General features: G+C 39.8%; 1 protein-coding gene across 4 annotated transcripts in view; it reads right to left on the bottom strand.

Moving 5' to 3' along the window:
• TRPC4 (transient receptor potential cation channel subfamily C member 4) overlaps nt 1-21463 on the bottom strand; it is a 298467-nt gene that overhangs the window by 149455 nt on the left and 127549 nt on the right. For 2 of the 4 annotated variants that reach the window (XM_087926043.1, XM_087926044.1), the window contains exon 1: nt 14089-14487. The exons of 1 other annotated variant lie outside the window; for it this stretch is intronic. In XM_087926043.1, coding sequence (XP_087782169.1) covers nt 14089-14466 — 378 coding nt within the window. In that variant the 5' untranslated portion in view covers nt 14467-14487. Of the gene's footprint in view, nt 1-4165; nt 4204-14088; nt 14488-21463 lie in introns of those variants that run through there. One more of the 4 variants, XM_087926045.1, reaches the window with a different exon arrangement.

Raw genomic sequence — 21463 nt, 5'->3', positions numbered from 1 at the left:
GGAGAGTCCAAATGAAGTCCAGCATGGAGAGTCCAAATAAAGTCCAGTATGATGTTGTGAAAAACCTTCCTCTGGTATTTCTCCCATCTGGAGTCTCAGGACGGTTGGCCTTGATGGAGTGTAAACAACTTCACTCAGCAGCACCACAGTTCATGAGCACAATCTTCTCAATCTTCCTCCTTCTGACACCCAGGGACTACCTGGGTCTTGGCGAGTTGCTGCAGCTTTCTTCTTCTCCTGTCCACTCAGAAAGATCCAGTCCCAGAGGAGGCCTGGATGAAGCTTCCCCACCAGCATTCAATCTCTTCCTGATTGCTCCCTTGAGCCAACATCATGTGAACAGTAGAGTTGATGTCATTTCCAGGTTGACCAGAACTGCAAATTCCGCCTAATGTCAGACCTACCCCAGGATTTGATACATTTAATTTTTTTCCTCTCTATGTGTCCTAAATATTCTATTTCTTACATTTTCTTTTGTATAACCTTTTACACTAATTATAACCATTGCCTGGTGCCCCAGACGCCTGGAAAATTCTCATCTCTTGGGGAGATGCAAGAGAAGAAGGGGCTATGTGGATTGCAGTGTTGGAAGATAGCCCTGGGAAACCTTCCTTATCTGCTTTCTCAGAGATGCTGGAATAATAACATCTTTACACCTGCAGATTGGTGGAACCCACATCAGACTTTTGGGAGGGGTCTCTAATTCTCTTTAACCTAGTTGCATGCCCTGAGGGACCTCAAAGATCTCACCCCAGGGGCTAAGTTGTCAAAACCGAAATTAATTGATGACTCCCAGGGAATTAGTGCATTCATCTACAAGAATAAGAATCAGAATCGAGCTGGAAGGCACCTTCTAGTCCAGCCCTCTGCTCCAGCAGGAGATCCTATACCATTTCAGACAAGTGACTGTCCAGTCCCTTCTTAAAAACCAGTGATGAAGCTCCCACAACGTCTGAAGGCAAGCTGGTCCATTGTTTAATTGTACTCACTGTTAGGATGTTTCTCCTCAATTCCAGGTTGCTTCTCTCCTTGATTAGATTCTATCCATTATTTTTGTCCTGCTCTCTGGTGCTTTGGAAAATAAATTAACCCCCTCTTCTTTGTGGCAGCTTCTCAAATATTGGAATACTGCTATCATGTCCCCCCCAGTGCTTCTTTTCTCTAGACTAGCCAAACCGAAATCCTCCAACCATTCTTCATATGTTTTAGCCTTCAGGCCTTTAATCATCTTAGCTGCTCTTCTTTGCACTTTTTCCAAAGTCTCAACGTCTTTGTGTAATGTGGTGATCAAAACTGGATGCAGTATTCCAGGTGTGGTTTTAGCATGGGGGTTTATCAAACCAGCCAGACCTAGGGTCACTGCCCCATCCCTATTTAGGTAGAAGAAGGATGTTCAGTACTTGAATGGGACAACACCAGGAAATCCCAGGACAGTAGACCTTCTGCAAGCAGCAAGGCCTGAATTTTCAGGGAGCAAGGATGGCATTCAGGGGGTTGGGGGCAGGGTTCAGGAGAACCTCTAGGGAAAATTTTGACTGGTTCAGAGAACCAGTAGGCAAATTTTTGACTAGCTCCGCCCACCCTCCCTGCTCTTACCTCTCAATTCAATCTCTGAACCAGGCCTCAGCTGAGCTAAAAAAAACAGCACAGAGGGCACCTCTGAGTGCTTAGTGCTGGATTTCAAAAGCCAAGGAGCTCAGCTCAGTGCTACAAGAAGTGGCCTGAGAGCAGAGCTGAATGGCTGGAATGTTAACTTCCTTCCCAGACTCCGAGGACTGAAGCTTCTATTTTTCAGTGCAGACTCAAGCAGCAGATTGCAGAAAGGTAGATCTGTGACTCTGTGAGCAACTCAATCTGCCTGCCTGCTTCACCTGATTTTGGGTAAAAGTTGCTCTTTCTTTTATAACAAATTCAATTCATGGTGAGTTATAAGTTTGCTTGCAAGCAAATTTTGTGTGACATTATGCTTTTATATTTTGAAATTTGTGGCAGATGTACATTGTGTGATTGTTTTCATACCTTGATGATGTGTAATTTTGTGAGTTTGCTCTGCTTGCAAGCAAATTTTATAATGTTGCTTTTAGATTTTGGAACAAGTGAGATTTTGTGTGTGTGTTTGTCCCCAATTCCCATTTTGTTGGACAGTGGACCCCTTTCCCCACTCTCTTAAAAATTTACCACACTAGTGGGATCTTTAATGAAGGAAGTCAAAAAGCTGGTGTGACACAGCCCTGGGTCAGTGGTGCGGTTCAAAATAGTTTACCACCTGTTCGGTGGGCGTGGCTTGGTAGGCAAAACATGCACTTTGTGCAGGTGCAAAGGTTTTCTGACTCACCTCCTGCAATCCTGCACTCTCACTTTAGCAGCTGACGCCCAGCAATCTACTATGCGGTGCAAAGCAGATGTGCTTCAAAAGCAGGGAATAAAGGTTAGTATGAGAACCCAGGCGGGTGGGCGGGCCCAACAGCAGCTCCAGCAGCTCCTCAGAGAGAACTGGTTTGGTCTCCGCTAATTTTCAGCACTAGCAGTATGCCAGAACTGGGCCAAACTGGTAGAATACCATCACTGCCCTGAGCTAATGTAAAGTAGTGTTATCTAGGAAAGATTTTTATGGCAATACTGGCACAAAGTAACAAACTTTGTTTGGTAATTATTTCATTTTAAGTGTTTATTTTTCAATTATTAATTAATTGTACAGATATCAGTCATTCTTTACATCTCATTCTTACATGGTTAGAGTTATGAGTTAGGGTTAGGGTTGAAATTTGTGACTGAGTGCTGTGCTGCTGTGAGACATCAACTTGGCCACGCCTACCCAACCACATGACCAACAAGCCATGCCCACCCAGTCACATGACCAACAAGGCATGCCCACCAAGCCACACCCACAGAACCTGTAGTGAAAATTTTTGAGTCCCATCACTGGTCCAATCCTATTTAGCTTTTTTTTAAGGACAACTGGGTGTTCAGAGATGGACTAATTCAACATATAGCAGTGGTGGGATTCTCTGTGTTAGAGGTACCAAAATAACCAAGATGATACAAGGTCTCCTGCAGGGGGTTGGACTAACATGACCTCCAACGTATCTTCCAGTCCTGGATTGTTGTGCAGTTTCAAAGCATCCTCTGAAGCTGCGTCTAGTGCCAGGGTTTGTGGTCTTTCCTTCCTCTCCTTTTTCCTTCCCTCCCTCCATCTATCCGTTCATCCATCCATATCTCATTCACTTTCACTTTCCTCTTTCTCCCTCCCTCCCTCCCTCCCTCCCTCCCTTCCCTCCCTTCCACCCTCCCTATCTTTCTTTCTTTCTTTCTTTCTTTCTTTCTTTCTTTCTTTCTTTCTTTCTTTCTTTCTTTCGTTCTTTCTATCTATCTTTCTTTCTACTCAGAATTTTTAAATCTGGCAATTTTATGTCAAAAATGGCTAAAATGATATGAATACCTTTGAAACATTTAATTCTGTGACATGGATTTTAAGAACTACAAGGCAAAACTACATTAGTTATTCAGTGAGGTCTCATTCTAACATTAGCAAAAGGTTTCTCACAGACTCTCAAACAAATATAAAAACTTGATGAATTTGTCATTATTCTCCCCTATATTGGAAGCTGTTCTTCTGCTAAGGGAAGCAGCTATCTGTTAACATAGGTATCTTCTAAAATTTTAGCAAGTACTGGTATATATTTTGGAAACAGCAATAGCTGTATTTTAAAATCATTGTTTTTTTTACTGCTTTTTACTGTGGCAATAAGACCACTTTACAGACCATCATTATATAGCTGTAGGGATTTTGCTCCCTTAGGAATTCTATTGCCTCCCCCCCCCCCCGCTTCCTTTATGTTGTTCTAAATAGACAAATTATTAAGAAAAATTAATTAAGGAATAGAGCTTTAGAAGATGGTGAGAGTGGAACTACTCTGAGGAAACAGATTGATTTTCAATTAATATTCACTTTGCTTTTATAAATGTACAATTTGCTGCAAAAATCAAAGGATGGATATAAATGATTTAGTTGCAAATCAGGGACATTTTTAACATATAAAAATATTTTAAACATAACCATAATAGATTACATTCATGCTAACTTAATTACCTTTAGTTCCCACTTAAAATAATGGAAATGTTAATCATGCCATTTATTTTATTACTTAATTTTTGAAGATCTTACTTTTTTGAAGATCTCCAGAGGTCCAGAAGAGGCTGTCCCACTGGTAGACAAGTATTTTATTCAGATGATGGTGAAACTGTAAGAACATGAAATCTAAGGAAACATTTTCACCAGCTTCTGGGTAAAAGTAAAACATTCATTAAGTAATTGTCTACCTATCACATTAATTAAGCTATTGTAATTGTTTAGTGTACTATTATCATTGACCATGCAAGCCAAAAACTCCAAACCCTCCACTACCAAAAAACAACAAAAGAATAATTTCTCTACCTATGACCTCCCAGACTCCTGCACATGCTTTAAATGTCTTGAAACTATCAATGAAAGCGAAAATAACATTAAATGCCACCTATGTGACAATCAAGCCCACCTCGCCTGCTTAAACTTAAACAAAAACCTAGCTGATCTCCTAAAAACATCAGATATATTCCCTTGTCTATGTCCATCATGTTTACCTAAGCTAAACAAACTAAATACCGTCTGACAGAGTTGAAATTCTGACAGAATTCACTCAATAGAAGAATGCTTAGAACACATTTAGAAACAACTATACAAGCAAGCCTAATCTCTCTTAAAAAAAAATACAGCACAGATAAGCAAATACCTATCAGCTCAAAATCAAATCCCTTGATCTACCTAGAGATGGACAAGGCTGCTACATACCTGAGATTCCAAAATATAGCGGAATCAAGAGAAGAAGGTTTGGAACAGGTAATGGCAGAAATATTGGTGGAACTATTGGAAAAGGACAAAGATGACATCTTGAGAGAGTTTGAAGGAGTCTACAGAGTTAGTACAAATTACACGAGATGCCATAAATGCCCAAGAGAAGTCATATACGATTCACAAGAAGGAATGTCTGGAACATTATATATAAGATATCAAGAGAAGAATCAATTATGTATAAAGGCAAAGAAGTCTTGGTTCTCAAACAAATACCAAGAAGAGTAAGAGATCAGAGATGAGACTACAAATTTTTAGCGGCCCACTTAAATAAAAAATGAATTGTATTTAAATGGTTGATCCCAGAGGGGATGTTAGTTTCATGGGAGGAAAGGAAAATTAAAATAGATTCTATGGGAAAGGCCCAGGAATTTTATGAACGGTTGGTAGGCCCAGAAGAACAGAGCAGTAAGGATGAAATTGAAATATACTCCCAAGAAGATCAAGGCCAACATAAGAACAGATATGGAGCTTTAGGAAACCAAGGAAACAACCACATCAGGTGAGAGAAGAAGATAGGATACACCTTCAGGCACAAAGAGAAACCGGAGCAGTTACAAGACAAAGAGTGAAACAAAATTAAGTAATGGAAGAAGAAAGGAAAATATTGTCAATTAACATAAATAGTCTCAACTCTATGATAAAAAGGAAAAGGACAATAGCCAAATTAATCAAGCAAAACACTGACATAGTATGCCTACAAGAAACCCATATAAAGAAATCAGATGAAAAATATTTAGAATGCCCGAAATTAGGGAAGCTATTTACTGCACTGGCAGATGTGGGGGAAAAGAAAGGGATAGCAGTGTATGTGAAAGAGGACATGAAAGCAGAGTTAATATGGTCAGATCCTGATGGAAGAACTCTGGTTTTGCAGATCTGGATTAATGCTATTCCAATCCTTTTAGTGGTAATCTATGCCCTGAATGGAGAACAAAAATAGTTTTTTAAGTATTTATATGAAAAAATAGTAGGACTGGAAAAAAGAAATATTTGTATCATAGGGGACTTTAACGCTATTGCTGATTACCAAAAAGACCACAGTATTGGGGGGAGAAACAGGGGAAAAAAAGAGAGCTTCCAAAAATATGTATGGAAATGATGAGGGAGTTAAATTTGATTGATATATGGCGAAGGTTAAACCTGAGGAAAAACAATTTACATTCTATTCAAATCCCCACCAAATATGGACACGAATTGACATGGCATGGATGAATGGGGAAATAGCAAATGAAATAAAAGGGACTGAAATTTTACCCAATGAATGGGCAGATCACAATCCAATTCAAATAATCTGGAAAGGTAGGAAAAAACCCAGGAAAAAGTGGACAGATACGCAGTTAATTAGAGAAAAAGAATACACGAATAAACTTAAGGAGGAATCAAATTATTTCTTAAAGGAAAATAACAATGGAGCAACTATGAAACAAAACATTTGGGACACAATGAAGGCAGTAATAAGAGGTGTAAAAATCTCTTATAATGCCAAGAGGAATAAAGAAAAATATGCCCAGCAAAATAAACTACAACAAAAAATTAAAGGATTAGAAATTCAATTGCAAAGTACCCCGAAGGATTCACGATTGCAAAACCAGATGACAATAATTAAACACAAATTGAATTGAATTGAACAAGAGAGAATGATTATAAATTTGAATACAACTAGGCAAACTTATTTTGAGCACACTAATAAGCCAGGGAGATGGTTGTCCTACAGACTTAAAAAAGGGAAAGAAAAAAGATTGATTTACCAATTAATAGATGGAAATGGAGATATGCAACAGGGGATAGAACAGAAAAAAGAAATTGTCCATAAGTATTTTGAAGATTTATATAAAAAGGAGGAGATCAATGAGGATAGGATAAGAAACTATCTAGATAAAATGAAGGATAAAGTAATTGGGGAAGAGATGAAAGAATTATTAAACAAAGATATTACTTGGTCTGAATTGAAAACAGCAATAGAGAACCAGAAAAATAGTAAATTTCCAGGACCAGATGGGATCCCAGGAGAACTGTACAAAGCTATAGGAGAACTAATAGGACCCCTTATGGTGGAAGTTTTTAATGATGTCCTACTGACAGCCAGAATGCCGGACTCATGGAGGGGAGCATTGATTTCGCTGATCCCGAAGGAAGACTTGGACTCCCGATATATACAAAACTACAGGCCAATTTCCTTGTTAAATATGGACTATAAAATATTTGCTTCTATTGTTGCAAACAGATTAAAAATAATTTTGAATGACCTGATACATCAAGACCAAAATGGATTTCTCCTGAACAGACAAATCAGGAATAATTTAAGAATAGTATTAGATGTTTTGGAATTTTATGAAGCCCCCCAGAAACAAATAGCCTTTATGTTTTTAGATGCACAGAAGGCCTTCGATAACTTGAATTGGCAATTTTTAATCCAAATAATTTATAACATGAACTTAGGCACCAAATTTGAAAATATTATAACCACTATCTACGACACACAACAGGTGAACATTACGATAAATGTGGAATATACCCGCCCAATAAAAATAGAGAAAGGAGTCAGACAGGGTTGCCCACTCTCACCCCTGCTCTTCATATTATCATTGGAAACATTACTAACATATATTAGACAGCATCCAGACATAAAAGGATTAAAGGTTAAGAAAGAAGAATATAAGCTGCAAGCATTTGCAGATGACATGTTTTTTATTGAAGAGCCAATTGAAAGAGGACAAAAACTGATGAACGAGTTAGAACAATTTGGAGTAGTTGCAGGATTAAAAATTAATAGAAAGAAAATGGAACTAATGACTAAAAATCTAACAGGAAAACAGAAGTTAGAATTAGAAAAGGTCATGGGATTTCAAGTGATAAAAAAAGTTAAATACTTAGGAATATGGCTGACAGCCCATTGCAAAACTCTAAAGGAAAACAATTATGACAAACTTTTGCAACAGGTAAAGAAGGATTTAGAAACATGGGATAAACTGCAACTTTCACTATTAGGCAGGATTGCAACAATTAAAATGTCAATTCCAAAATTTCTTTATATATTTCAGACGATACCAATTAAAGTACACAAAAAGTATTTTGAAGAACTTAATAAAATAATTGCAAAATTCATTTGGCAAAGGAAAAAACCAAGGATAAATGTAAAGACAATGCAAGATATGAAGAGCAGGGGAGGGATGGCCCTTCTAAATTGGGAGTTGTACTATAGTGAGGCCTCCTTAGTATGGTTGAAGGAATGGGTGAACTTAACAAACAAGAGAGTATTAGTTCTAGAAGGCCATGACCTACAGAGGGGGTAACATGCTTTTGTATGGGATATCAGAAAACCACCCAGAAATACTTTCACAGACACTTAATTAGAGATGCATTATTGACTAACTGGAAGAAAATAAGGAGAAAACATTATTTAAAGATACCAATCTGGATTTCAACAATGGAAGTGATGATACACCCAATTTTGGATATTACTAAGATGATTAAATATACAAGGACTTATTGGATGCTCAAGAAAATTTGAAGTTGTGGCAAGACCTCCAAGACCAGGGAGTACAAATTGATAGATGGGGCATACTTTCAAGTACAGAGTAGATACAAACAGGATAAGAAAGAATTTGGAATCAATAATAAACTTCAGCAACTAGACAAAATTCTATTAGGCCCAGACAAAAAAAATATAACAAAATTTTACTTATAAATTACTTACTAGAGGCAGAATTAGAGGAAGAAATTGTCAAAGGGAATATGATAGCCTGGAGTAGGAATATAGTATGTAGTATCACTTTAATAGAATGGGAGAAGGTCTGGAGCAGAAATAATAAAATCACAAAATCGGCAGCCTACAAGAAACATGCCTATAAGATGTTTTACAAATGGCATCTTCCCCCCCTTGAGATTAGCGAAAATGCAACCCAACATGAGTCCGAATTGCTGGAAATGTCAAAAAAAGGAGGGAACTTTCTTCCATATGTGGTGGTCTTGTATAGAGGCACAAAAATATTGGCAGAAAATTAGAAAATGGTTGGAGGAAATGACAATAGAACAGATCAAACTTAAACCAGAACTCTTTCTATTAGGGATCTTCAACAAACAAATCTCAAAAAAAGTGAAGTATACCATAGTACATATTTTGACAGCAGCCAGACTGGCCTTTGCACAATGTTGGAAACAACCTCATATTCCATCAGAGGAAATGATTATTCAAAAAATAGCAAATTGTGCAGAGATGGACAAATTAACTTTGGCATTAAAAAGAAAAGATACATCAATGTACTACAATGGCTGGAATTGCTGGTATGAATGGATAGAACAAAGATCGATTAAACAATAAAGGGCAGAAGAAGATATGTTATAATTGTAATAGTGAATATAGAAATAAAGATAGATATATATTCGCACAAGGATAAATGGTATAGAGGGTATAAAATAAGGTTGAAAATAAGTTCCCACAAACTGTTGAGTACAACAGTGTTTTTAATTGTTTTCTGATTTTTCTTTCTACTTTCCTTTTTTGTTTCTTTTTTCTTTTTCACATTTATGTACGTGTTGTTTGTCTGTTTTAATTGTAAAATTAATAAAGTTTATTTTAAAAAAATCAAATCCCAACTCAACAACCACTACCACAACTACTACCTCAACTACAATCACAACTACAACCAAAAATAACCACCAAACCACAGCCACAAACAATCACTATCCCATCAAATAATTCCATAAATGATATCCCCTTACTCATCAGAGACATCATGGAACATGATCAGAAACGTCCAAATGCCATCTTATTTGGTCTTGAAGACACCAACGAATCAGTTGATATCACCAAAGTTCACAATATCATAAGCAACTCAAATACAATGAACATTTTTCCTGAAGATATCATTGAAATAATCAGAAATGGCCCTGAGTTCAAATACAATGATGGCTTGGTGGCCCCTAGATTTTGTAGAGTTGTTTCCAAAAATGAGTCCAGCAAACGTATATGCATTCATACAATAAACGCCATTGTAAAAACCAATCCCACCCATAAGAAACTTTGCTCAAGACCAGACTTATCCATACTGCTCCTGTGAACTCCGCACAGAACCCAAAAAATGTCTAGACAATAGAAAGACCTGTGCTTTGACTACCATGCTGATTGTATCAAAAGTAAGTCAACAACCCTCTTCCTGAGACCATCATCTGTGAACTGACCTTTAAATATCACATTTCAATTCTAACTATGTTACACAGCCCCTGATTATGACATCGGACATGTAAACAAGCTAAATTCACTACTAACATGGGCAACATCCTGCCCATATGCTTTTATCTTTCTTGGTGACTTCAATCTACCTCATATTAACTGGACCCTAAACGAATATAGAAACTGAACCAACACATGCAATCTTCTACAATGCTGTAACAAATCTGGGACTGGAACAACTAATAACCAACAAGACTAGACTTAACAACTGCCTCGATCAACTGCCTATCTTCTGCAATAGTTTGAATTCAATTTATGGAATACAAATTAAAGAACCCTTTTTCAACAGTGACCATAACATGATAGACTTTTGTCTCAACATACGTCCAAACAAAAATCATCATAACGATGGGATCCCCAATTATAATTTCAAAAAAGGCAACTATGATCTTATAGACAACGATCTCTCATCTCTTGATTGGCAATTTCTATTTACTGGATGCAATACTGTTGAAGACCATTACAACATATTTTTACTTGAAGTCAAAAGAGTCATCAAATTATATGTACCAATAACAACTCCCAAAACCAGAAAAAACAAGTTATCCATAACAATAAGGAAGCTTCAATCCAAAAAGAAATCTTTAACACATTCTTTGGCTCAATATTTGAAAACAGCAATGGATCATGCCCAGTATTTTCTAGTCGAATCACAGACAACTACAATGATCTAATAAATATCAATTTTACAAAAGACAATGTTGAAAAAGCACTACGCAATCTAAAACCATCTCTACCTATTGGACCAGACAGAATATGTGCCTACTTTTTAAAAAAGCTATCCACTGCCATAGACCAACCTCTTTGAAAAATCTTTCAGGACTAGCTCCTTGCCAAAGCTATAGTCACTAGCCATGGTCATCCCCATCTTCAAAAAGGGAGACCCTAGCCTAGTTGAAAATTACAGGCCAATCTCTTTATGCTGTGTCACCTGTAAAGTCATGGAATCAATTATTAACCAATCCATTATCCTCCATTTAGAGACAAACAACCTCCTCTCTAATAAACAATTTGGTTTCAGAAAAAAACTATCCTGTAATCTGCAACTCTTACACTGAAAAAACATATGGACTACACAACTTTATCAGGGCAAAGCAATTGACACAATTTACATGTAAAGCCTTTGATTCAGTGGTACATGACAAACTACTCCTAAAATTAAAATCTTATGGTATCTCTGGACACCTACATAACTGGATAGAAGCATTCCTGTCAAACAAACAACAAATGGCCAACATTGGGAGTGTCCTATCAAATTCTTTACCTGTCAACAGTGGTGTCCCCAAAGGCAGTGTTCTAGGACCAACTCTCTTCATACTCTACATAAATGACCTCTGTGATCATATTAAGAGCAACTGCATTCTTTTCGCTGATGATGTAAAGCTATTCAACACCATCGACAATACTGCTACCCTTCAAAAAGACCTTGACTATGTATCAGAATGGTCAAACAAATGGCAACTTCAAATCTCAACAAATCTGTCTTTCATATTGGCAAAAAAATCAGAAAATAAAATACAAGCTGAATAGTCAAGACCTTGTTGATGACCCAAACTCTGTCAAGGACCTTGGAGTACTCATCTCAAATGATGTAAGTGCTAGAGCTCACTGTAACTTCATAGCCAAAAAGGCATTAAGAGTTGTAAACCTAATCCTGCACAGCTTTTTCTCAGGTAATATCACACTACTAACTAGAGCATACAAAACATTTGCTAGACCAATACTTGAATACAGCTCATCAGTCTGGAACCCGTATTATGTATCTGATATTAATACAATTGAGAAAGCCCAGAAATATTTCACAAGAAAAGTTCTCCACTCCTCTACTTGTAGCAGAATACCTTATGCTACCAGACTTGAAATTTTAGACCTAGACAACTTAGAATTAAGCTGCCTTCGGTTCGATCTAAGTATAGTACATAAAATTATATATTGTAATGTCCTTCCTGTCAATGAATACTTCAGCTTCAATCATAACAATACAAGAGCACACAATAGATACAAACTCAAGGTAAACCGCACCAAACTTGATTGCAGAAAATACGATTTCAGCAACAGAGTGGTCAATGTCTGGAATACTCTACCTGACTCTGTGGTTTCTTCCCCAAACCCCCAAAACTTTAACCTTAGACTATCTACTATTGACCTCATCCCTTTCCTAAGGGGTTTGTAGGGGGAGTGAATAAGCGCACCAATGTGCCTACCATCCCTGTCCTATTGTTTCTTTTTTTAAAATTCGTATCCATTTCATGTATTCATAACCATGTTTATACTTATACCTGTTATCTAATAATCACTTGACAAAATAAATAAATAAATAAGCAAATAAATAAGCAAATAAATAAGCAAATAAATAAATAAATAAATAAATAAATACTTCGGCTGGGGCCATGTGGTCAGCAGCCTCCTGCTTCAGGGATTGAGGCAGCAGCAGCAGTGAAAGGGGAGGTTGCTTTCTTTGTCTCATCGGGGTGAACTGCAAGGCCCTTGTTGATTGGCTGCTCATTTGAACTAGCCCGTCAGCAGCAAGCAGACTGGATCCAAACTAAGCCTGACTAGACTGGGTAAAAACTCAGCCTGCAGGCCCTCATAGCTGGAAGCTGAAGTCTTTTATTCAAATGGAGAAAGCTGTTTTCCTTACATCTCACGTTCCTACAGCTTCACAAGTTCTGAATAAAAGGTTTTGGCTTCTCAGCCATGTGGCTCAGTCTCTTCTGCAGCTCTTCAAAAAGTAAGTACAGTAAAGTCATGGGAAATGATGTGTGGGGGGGTGGATTGGGCTCAGGAACTCTCTATTTCGGCCTGTAAGAGATAGGGGGTTCCTGGGAAGGCCTGAGGGAGGCCTGGGACAGCTGGATCAGGCCCAGGAAGCCTCTATTTCAGCCTTGAACAGGCTGGGGGAGCCCTAGGGAAGCCCTGTAAGAGGCTGTTCATGCCAGCAAAGAGGTGAAGGAAAGCTCACCAGACAGGCAGGTAGCTAGGCCCCATCGGAGGCAGCAGAGAATGGCGAGGGAAGGCTCGGCAGGAATCTGGCCCACATGGGAGGCCAGGGCGAAGGCAAGCTGGCTGGCCTGCAGAGACCATGTGGTTGAGACAAGCAAGGGAGCCAAACAGAAAGCAGCAGCAGCTATGCCAGGTGAGCAGTCAATATGAGGAGTGACTGGGCAGGGTGGGGAAGACCAGCCAGAATTTTTACCACTGGTTCGCTAAAACCGGCTAGAACTGACTGAATCCCACCAGTGACATATAGTATATAGTGACTACAATAATTTTTACTGCCCAATTTCTTCATTCAATCACCAGGAAAATATGCATCCTTATCATAGAGGTTCTTGTATCAGAGGTTAAAATGAACAGAATTTGGAATGTAAAACTGAATGAATAGATGCTAACATTAATACTGAAATTGGGTTTTGAAATGTGATATAATATATGGTTTCCTCTTTGAGATTTCCCCCAACATTTAAGTTAGTGGCTGAAATTTGGGAAAGAAGAGTGTTATAGGTCTTGTCAGCTATAATAAGATTTTTTTTTTAAAAAAAAGGTAAGTGGTAAAGGAAGAGATTCAGTACTCTCCTCCTTCTGAGAAAACTATAATATTCTGCCAAATAATCATGTTCATTATTTTTACTGGCAAAGATTTAAGGATTTGGTAAAAAAAAAATTTTTGGTACACACCATAATTTTTTACGTTAGTTTTTTTTGTACATGCCTCTGTAGTCAGATAATTTATTTAGCCACATTGGGAGTTATGAACTTAAAGAAATAATTAACAAGACAAAGAAGCAGCATAATAAAATAGTACTGAATCTGTCATATGCATACTTCACATTTTCAACCTTTATGAGTTACTTCACACACACTTGATCTTAGGCCAAAGACCTACTGATTCTAATTAGATATTTCTTTGGAATGATTAACAAGAGTGAATGCTCAGTCATAAACTGGTAGCTTTCCCAGATACCTGTTTTTCCCCACTGGGCTTCTTGTGATTGAGGAGTAGCTCAACTGCACCAACCACCTCTTTCCTGATGGCATGTAGCAAAGCATCTCCAACATAGACATTAAAGCTCAAGAGCAACTCTATGAACTCCAAGTTTTCATTTTCTATTGCAATGAGAAGAGCTGTTCTTCCAAGAGGATCAATGCAATTAATATTGATCTTGAAATAAAGTTCTGCTTCTTCCAAGACTTGCTTCACACTGGCATAATCTCCTTTTTCTACAGCATTCAAATAGGCTTTCTCAGCAGGGGAGAGTTCAGATTCTGTTCGCACGACGTGAAGAGGGATGCGATCTCTGTAAGAGGCATTGATGCTTCTCTTATAATAGAACTGGGCCATAGTTTAAACAACCCTCACAATGTATTTCTGTAACAGAATAGAAAGAAATCATCAGTTGCATACTGAAGGAAGACAGCACTGTGAATACACTATGGTTGTAGCAGCTCAATTCCATAAAAAATAATATTTAGCAGTAGGAAGACAAAAACAAAAATACCTCCCCCCATATGCAATGAATGCTTATGTTCAAATGCTTTTAAATTGCTGTATCTTCCAGTAACATTTCTTGAATGAGGAATATATACATACTCCCAAGGATTTTATTTCTGTTAATTAAAATTTCTTTGAAAAATCTTGGGTAAAAGAGTAGCTGGGTGGCTGCTACATAGGTGAAGCAATCTCATACCTTCTGGAACTAGACACCCCCCCCCATTTTTTTTAATTTCCCCCCAAAATCTGAATGGCTCCCACTTTATACTTTTCCATAAGGACATGAATTGTTCCCCAAGGCCTTTAATCAAGATGGATGAAGCCCATTGTGAGATGTATTTTTGTCCATGATTTTATACATAGTAATCCAATCTTATTGCTTTGTGTTATGTTTTTATTGTTTATTATATTGTAATCTGCCAGACCTGGTTTGGAGTTATATGGCACTGAAATATTAATTAATTGATTAATTAATTAATGCCTCAAGGTAAAGAGATAATTTTAAATTATCTGTAAAAAGATTTGAGTTAAACATCCTGTTTTTTTAAAAAAATATTATGAACTAGGGAAAACTGATATTTACAATTATATTAAAGACCTAAACTGTAATTGTTAAAGAAAATGAACTATATTCAACTATATTCACTTTACTGTAATTTTTAAATAAAATGTATGATTTAGTACACAGTACATACTCAAATAAAAGATTACTATAAGGCATGGATCAATTACAAAATGTAGTTTTCTTCTCAATAAAAAAGTCAATGATTTGGCTCATTTTTGGATTCAATGAAAAGGGCTTAGAAATGATCTTTCATTCAAAATTCTTCCACTACTTCTTTCTATGGAATATCCATTGAGAACAGAAAGAGAAATTTTCTCTACAACATACAATACTTAGAAATAAGTTATAAGACACATAAATACCTTACAGGTCCATTAATTTCTCCAAGATGCCAGAAAGAAAGGAGGCCCCACAGCTGAGCTGACAGGCTGAGCCCCAGGCAATGCTCAATGTTTTGAATGCAGGAGAAAAGGCTGCTGGGCAAACAACTGGCCCACACCATGACCAAGCATGCGGAACTCCAGATGCTCCATCCAAAAGGCCAGATCCAGGTCCATGACATATTAAGGGGCCAAAGTCATAGAGTTCACTCCACTGTCCAGTGAAGGGGAGGGAACTCTGACTAACATCCAAATGCCAACTGGAGAAAGTGACAGCAGTGGTGACAATGATCCACTGATAAGTGGACCTCTGAATCCAATTATGGTGAAAGCAGAGGGTGGCTTCTTTGGGACAGATGGTAATGCTAACTGCTCTGGTCTGGCTGCACCTGTTGCCTAGTGAGCCTCAGCCTGGTAGAAAGGCTCAGAGTTCCACTTCCATGAATTAAACATACCAGTTAGATGGCTCAGTAGTGTGTGTGGAGGGTGCTGCCTGTTTCATGACCGAACCACTAGAGATGAAAATAGATTCTTATTCAGAGACAATTAGCTTCAATGTAGCCCCTAGCATAGAATGGCCCATGATCCTGGGGTTTGCCTGGGCTGGAAAGATGGAACCCATAAATTGGGCACCCAACAAAGAAAGCCACAGTGAACGAGGAACTGTACAAGTTCACCCCTCTCACTGAGAAAGCAAAAGTGGTTGGCACTCTGCCAAATTGCGAAAGAGGTGAGGCAATCTCTCTAATACCTAAAGAGTACTGGGACCTGAAAGAAGCTTTCAGTGAGCAAGATACTTTCCCCTCATCATCCCACAGACTGCTATTGAGATTCTATCTGGGGCCAAATTACCAAAACCCAAGTTGTATTCAGTGATGCCCAGGGAATTGGAGGAACAAAATCAGAACTTTCATAGACAAAAATTTGGCAGCCCTGGTCCTGTTCAGAAAGATGGGTCCCTGGGCCTCTGTGTCGATTACCATGGCCTGAAAACCAGCTGTGTGAAGAATGTCTATCCCCTTCCCTTACTGAAGGACACACTAAGACACCTAACCAAGGGAAAATATTTCACCAAATTAAATTTACAAGAAGCGTATTATGGATTAAGGGAGACAAGTAGAAAACTGCTTTCAATTGCCTGTTGGGATGCTTTCAATTCAGAGTCCTCCCATTTGAATGAGAAGGGGTACTGGGTACGTTTATGCAATTAATCTACGAAATGTTACACAAGCAACTATTTAAAGGGGTCCTGGTGTATCTAGATGATAATCTATACCAAGACATGGAGGAACATGTGAAAATTGTGAGAGTAGTGCTAAAGAAACTCTGTGATGCCCAACTGTACATGAAGTTCTTCAAATGTGAGTTTCACAAAGCTACATTGGATTACTTGGGATACCACATCTCAAATGGACCCAGAGAAAGTGAAAACGGTGTTCAAATGGGACATGCCATGAAGGCAATTACAAAGTTTCCTGGGTTTTGCAAGCTTCTACAGGCAATTCACCCCTGCTTTTGCCCTCCCATTAACAAACTTGCTCAATACCAAGGGAGAATGAAAACCCAAAGCAGGGCAACCTCTCAAGTGGACATGGAATGCCAGGCAACATTTGAAAAACTCAAAAGCCTGTTTGCCACCCAACCCATCCTCAAACACCCTAATGCCAGTAGTGATTTTTTCATTCAGGCCAATGCCAACGATGTCGTATTGGAATGGTCCTTCTCTAAAAGGATCAACAGGGCTGTCTGCAACCCTGCACCTACACTTCCCAAAAAATCTGTCCAATGCTGAGTACAGGTGGACAGTGTGGGAGAAGGAGGCCTACATTATGTGATGGTTCCTACTTACCTGAAGACATTTCCTGGAGGGCAGTAAAACTCCATTTGAGGTGTGGACAGACCACAGGAACCTAAAAGCACGCTAAAAACTCTGAAGGCTCTTGGCCAAACAAGCCCAGTGCACTATTTCGCTTAGTTCTACTTCACATTGAAGTATTTGCCCGCAGGGAAGAACTTCCTAACTGATGCCCTCTCTCACTTGCTTAATTACAACAGCACTAAAAAAGAAGTGATTACCCGCTCATCCCCTTGCACCAGATGGTAATTCCCACCTTCACCAGAAGCCAAAATAAAGCAAGTACGGTCCTGCCTGACAGTTTGAACCAAGCTCTAAAGGAGGCTTTGGAGAAGATGAATGGCTTGTGGAGCACAAGGAGGACATCACTTTATGAGACAGTCTTGCTTGATTCAGTGGGAAACTATGTGCCCAAAAGCCAGAGACCACTGATCCTACAGAGATGCCATGACTCCAAATCCGGAGGCCACTATATCAAAATCCTGCACCTAGTCAGGCACCAATTCTATTAGATTTTGCAGCAGAAGTTCAACTCTAGAAAACATGCAGATGACTGGTTCAGCAGGATCCAGTAACTTCTTTATATGCATAATACATGAGTAAAGTTTACAATACCATTAGTAGATTCTTTCAATGTAACATAAGCAAATCACAAGCAGCAGCTCAAAACAAATTACTTTCAGTTTCTCTTTTTAGAGTTGAGAGCACAGAGCTAAACCATGCCCAGACTCTCTCTTTAAGTTTCAGTCCCCAATTGTTAACTATGTCTCTGCTAGTTCATGAATATTCTGACACTCCTCCCTTCATGACTGGAAGAGACATAAATCCAATTAACTTAATATGCTTCCCATGGTACACTCCACCCAATGGCTTATCATTATGTCGGCCAGATTGTCTTCTGACGTACAGTGAAGCAAGCTAATCAATTTATCTTTGTGGCTTCTCTTACATTACAATATTTAATGTCCACATACTTGCTTCTATTTTTTTACTGTCACCTGTTGCCGTTTTAATGCAGGAAGCATTATCGTTGTAGACTATTACAGCTTGATTTAAATTTATATTTAAACCCTGTAACAGCTGTCCATACCAGTGGTGGAATTCAATTTTTTTTTACTTCTGGTTCTGTGGGTGTGGCTTATTTGGTGGGCGTGGCTTGTGGCCATGTGACTGGGTGGGCGTGCTTGGTGGTCATATGACTGGGTGGGCGTGGCCAACTCAATGTCACTCACATCAAGGGGTGCCTCACCTGGCTCCTCCCCTCCCAGCCATTCCTTGTCACCCAGCCTCAACTTATTTAAAATTCTGTAAAAATGTTGTTCACCTTTTTGACTTTGTTATCTGTGTACTATAGATGTACTTTCATGGACCATTGAAAGGAGGAAATGGCTCACAAGCTTTACTCAAGAGGGAAAAGTCGTGGATGAAACCCATAGTTAGCAAAGAAAGGGGACACATGGGTGGATGCATGTTGAGCATTGTTAAAAGCGAATTCTGCCACCGGCAGCATTTCCACCCAATTGTGTTGTTGAGTATTGCTGAAACAGTGGAGGTGCTGCTCCCAAATAGCATTCACTCTCTCTGTCCCCCCATCAGTTTTGGCGTGATAAGCAGATGACAGATATGCCTGAACCTGCAGTTTCACGAGTAGGGTCTGCCAGAAGTAAATTGTACTCCCCGATCTGATACTATGTGGTCTGGTAACCCATGCAGCCGGAAAACATGGGAGATAAACAATTGAGCCATTATCTTGGCTGATGGGAGACCCGCACATGGAATAAAGTGGGCCATTTTAGTCAACATATCCACCACCACCAAAATGGTTGTGGCACCATTCGATGGTGGTAACTCAATGATGAAATCCAATGAAACTGCCCCCCATGGTCGTTCTGGCGTGGGCAAGGGCTGCAAGAGACCAGGGGGCGCACCAGGAGCATACTTGGCTTGGCGACAGATCCCACAGGATGCCACATATCCTGACACATCATGTTTAAGTCTCGGCCATCAAAATGTCCAGGAGATGAGATGCAGTGTTTTGAACACCCCAAAGTGTCCTGCCGCCGGACTATCATGACATTGATGTAGGATAAGGCCACGAAGAGGACCTCCAGGCACATAAATGCGATCACGGAACTGCAACAGGTCCCCAATATACGCCCAAGGAGTCTCTTTTCTCCCATTCTCATCCAATTCTCGACGTCGAGCTGCCACAAATGGATCCTGCTGCTGCGTCTCCTGAATCCTCACTCAAAGGTCCACAGGTTCCTTGGTGGCCACAAACCACTCCAACGGAATCACTGTCCGGGGCAAGATTTTATCCTCCCTTCGGGTATACTTGGGCTTCTGAGATAGGGCATCGGTGCATTGATTCCCTCCACTCAGAACAAAGGTCACCCAGAAATCAAATCGAGCAAAGAATAAGGACCATCTCACCTGACACTGGTTCAATGTCTGAGCTGTACATAGGTGTTCCAAATTGCGATGATCCGTCCAAGCCTAGATTTGGTGATGAGCCCCCTCCAGGTGGTGCCGCCATGTCTCAAAAGTGACTTTAACTGCCAATAGCTCCTTGTCCCAAATTGTATAGTTGCACTCTGGAGATGAAAACTTCCGGGAATAATAAGCACATGGGAACAAGGTGCCTGCGGGAGCATAGGCCTGGAGGAGCACTGCACCAACAGCCACATGAAAAGCATCTGTTTCCACCACAAATGGCTGGCCTGGATCAGGGTATTTGAGGATAGGCTCAGAAGCAAAGGTGACTTTCAATGCCTCGAAAGCTGCCTGATCCTCAGCACCCCAATGGAACTTCTCCCCCTTCTTGAGCAGAGTAGAAAGGGGAGCAGTCAAGGCAGCAAAGCGGGGAATAAATGTGTGGTAGTAGTTCGCAAACCCCAACAGTCGTTGCACATCCTGAACCCGCTGTGGAGGTTCCCATGCCTGCAACAATCATACTTTTTCCAGGTCCATTTCTACCCCAGCAGGTGAAATACGATGTCCCAAGAAGTCAGTCATGGTTTGTGTAAACTGAAACTTCTCACGCTTAGCAAACAGGTGGTTATCATGCAAACGTTGCAACACCCGCTGCACCTGTTGCCAGTGTTCCTGCAGGGAGTCTGAGTAAATTAAAATGTCATCTAAATAAATGACCACGAATTGATTCAAGAAATCACGGAAAAAATCGTGCATGAAATGCATAAACACAGCTGGGGCATTGGTTAATCCAAAAAGCATCATGGTATACTCAAAATGCCCATACCTTGTCCGGAAAGTTGTTTTCCACTCATCCCCTGCATGAATGTGAACCAGATTGTAGGCCCCAGACAAGTCCAACTTCATAAAGATCTTAGCTTGACGAAGCCTCTCAATCAGTTCAGGGATGAGGGGAAGCGGGTACCGATTCTTCACTGTGATTGAATTCAACTTGCGGTAATCACAACACAAACGTAGCTCTCCTGATTTCTTTTTTACAAAATGCACTGGTGCAGCCAATGGAGAGGTAGAAGACCGGATAAACCCTTTCCGGAGGTTCATGTCAATAAAATCCCACAATGCGGCCAACTCCGGTTCCAACAGGGAATATATCTGACCCACCGGCAATTTTGCATCGGGCAACAAGTCGATTGGACAGTCATACGCCTGATGCGGAGGCAACTGATCCGCCTCCTTCTCCCCAAACACATCAGCAAAGTCCACCAACTCCGCAGGTAGATCCAGGTCCACAGTCGAAGCCACACTCCCTGCACAGGAGCGCAAGCAATGGTTGGCACACTTCCTATCAAGGAATTGCACAGCTCCAGATGACCAGACAATCTGTGGATCATGGGCCTGTAACCACTCCAAATCCAGCAGCACCAGAAAATGAGGCACTGCGGTAACGTAGAACACGGTTTTCTCCACATGCTGCCCAATACACATGCAAATGGGTTTGGTTGCAGCAACCACAAATCCCGAACGAAGGAGCCGACCATCAATCGTCTCCACCATTACTGGTGGGGATACCTGTTGCTGAGGAATGAACCACTGCTTGACAAAATGAGTATCCAT

Source organism: Pseudonaja textilis, chromosome 2 (genome assembly GCF_049901715.1).
Source record: "Pseudonaja textilis isolate UNSWEBS1 chromosome 2, rPseTex1.2, whole genome shotgun sequence".
Classification (NCBI taxonomy): Eukaryota; Metazoa; Chordata; class Lepidosauria; order Squamata; family Elapidae; genus Pseudonaja; species Pseudonaja textilis.
Note: the sequence above shows the minus strand (reverse complement) of the source record. Positions and strands in the feature narration are given on the sequence as shown.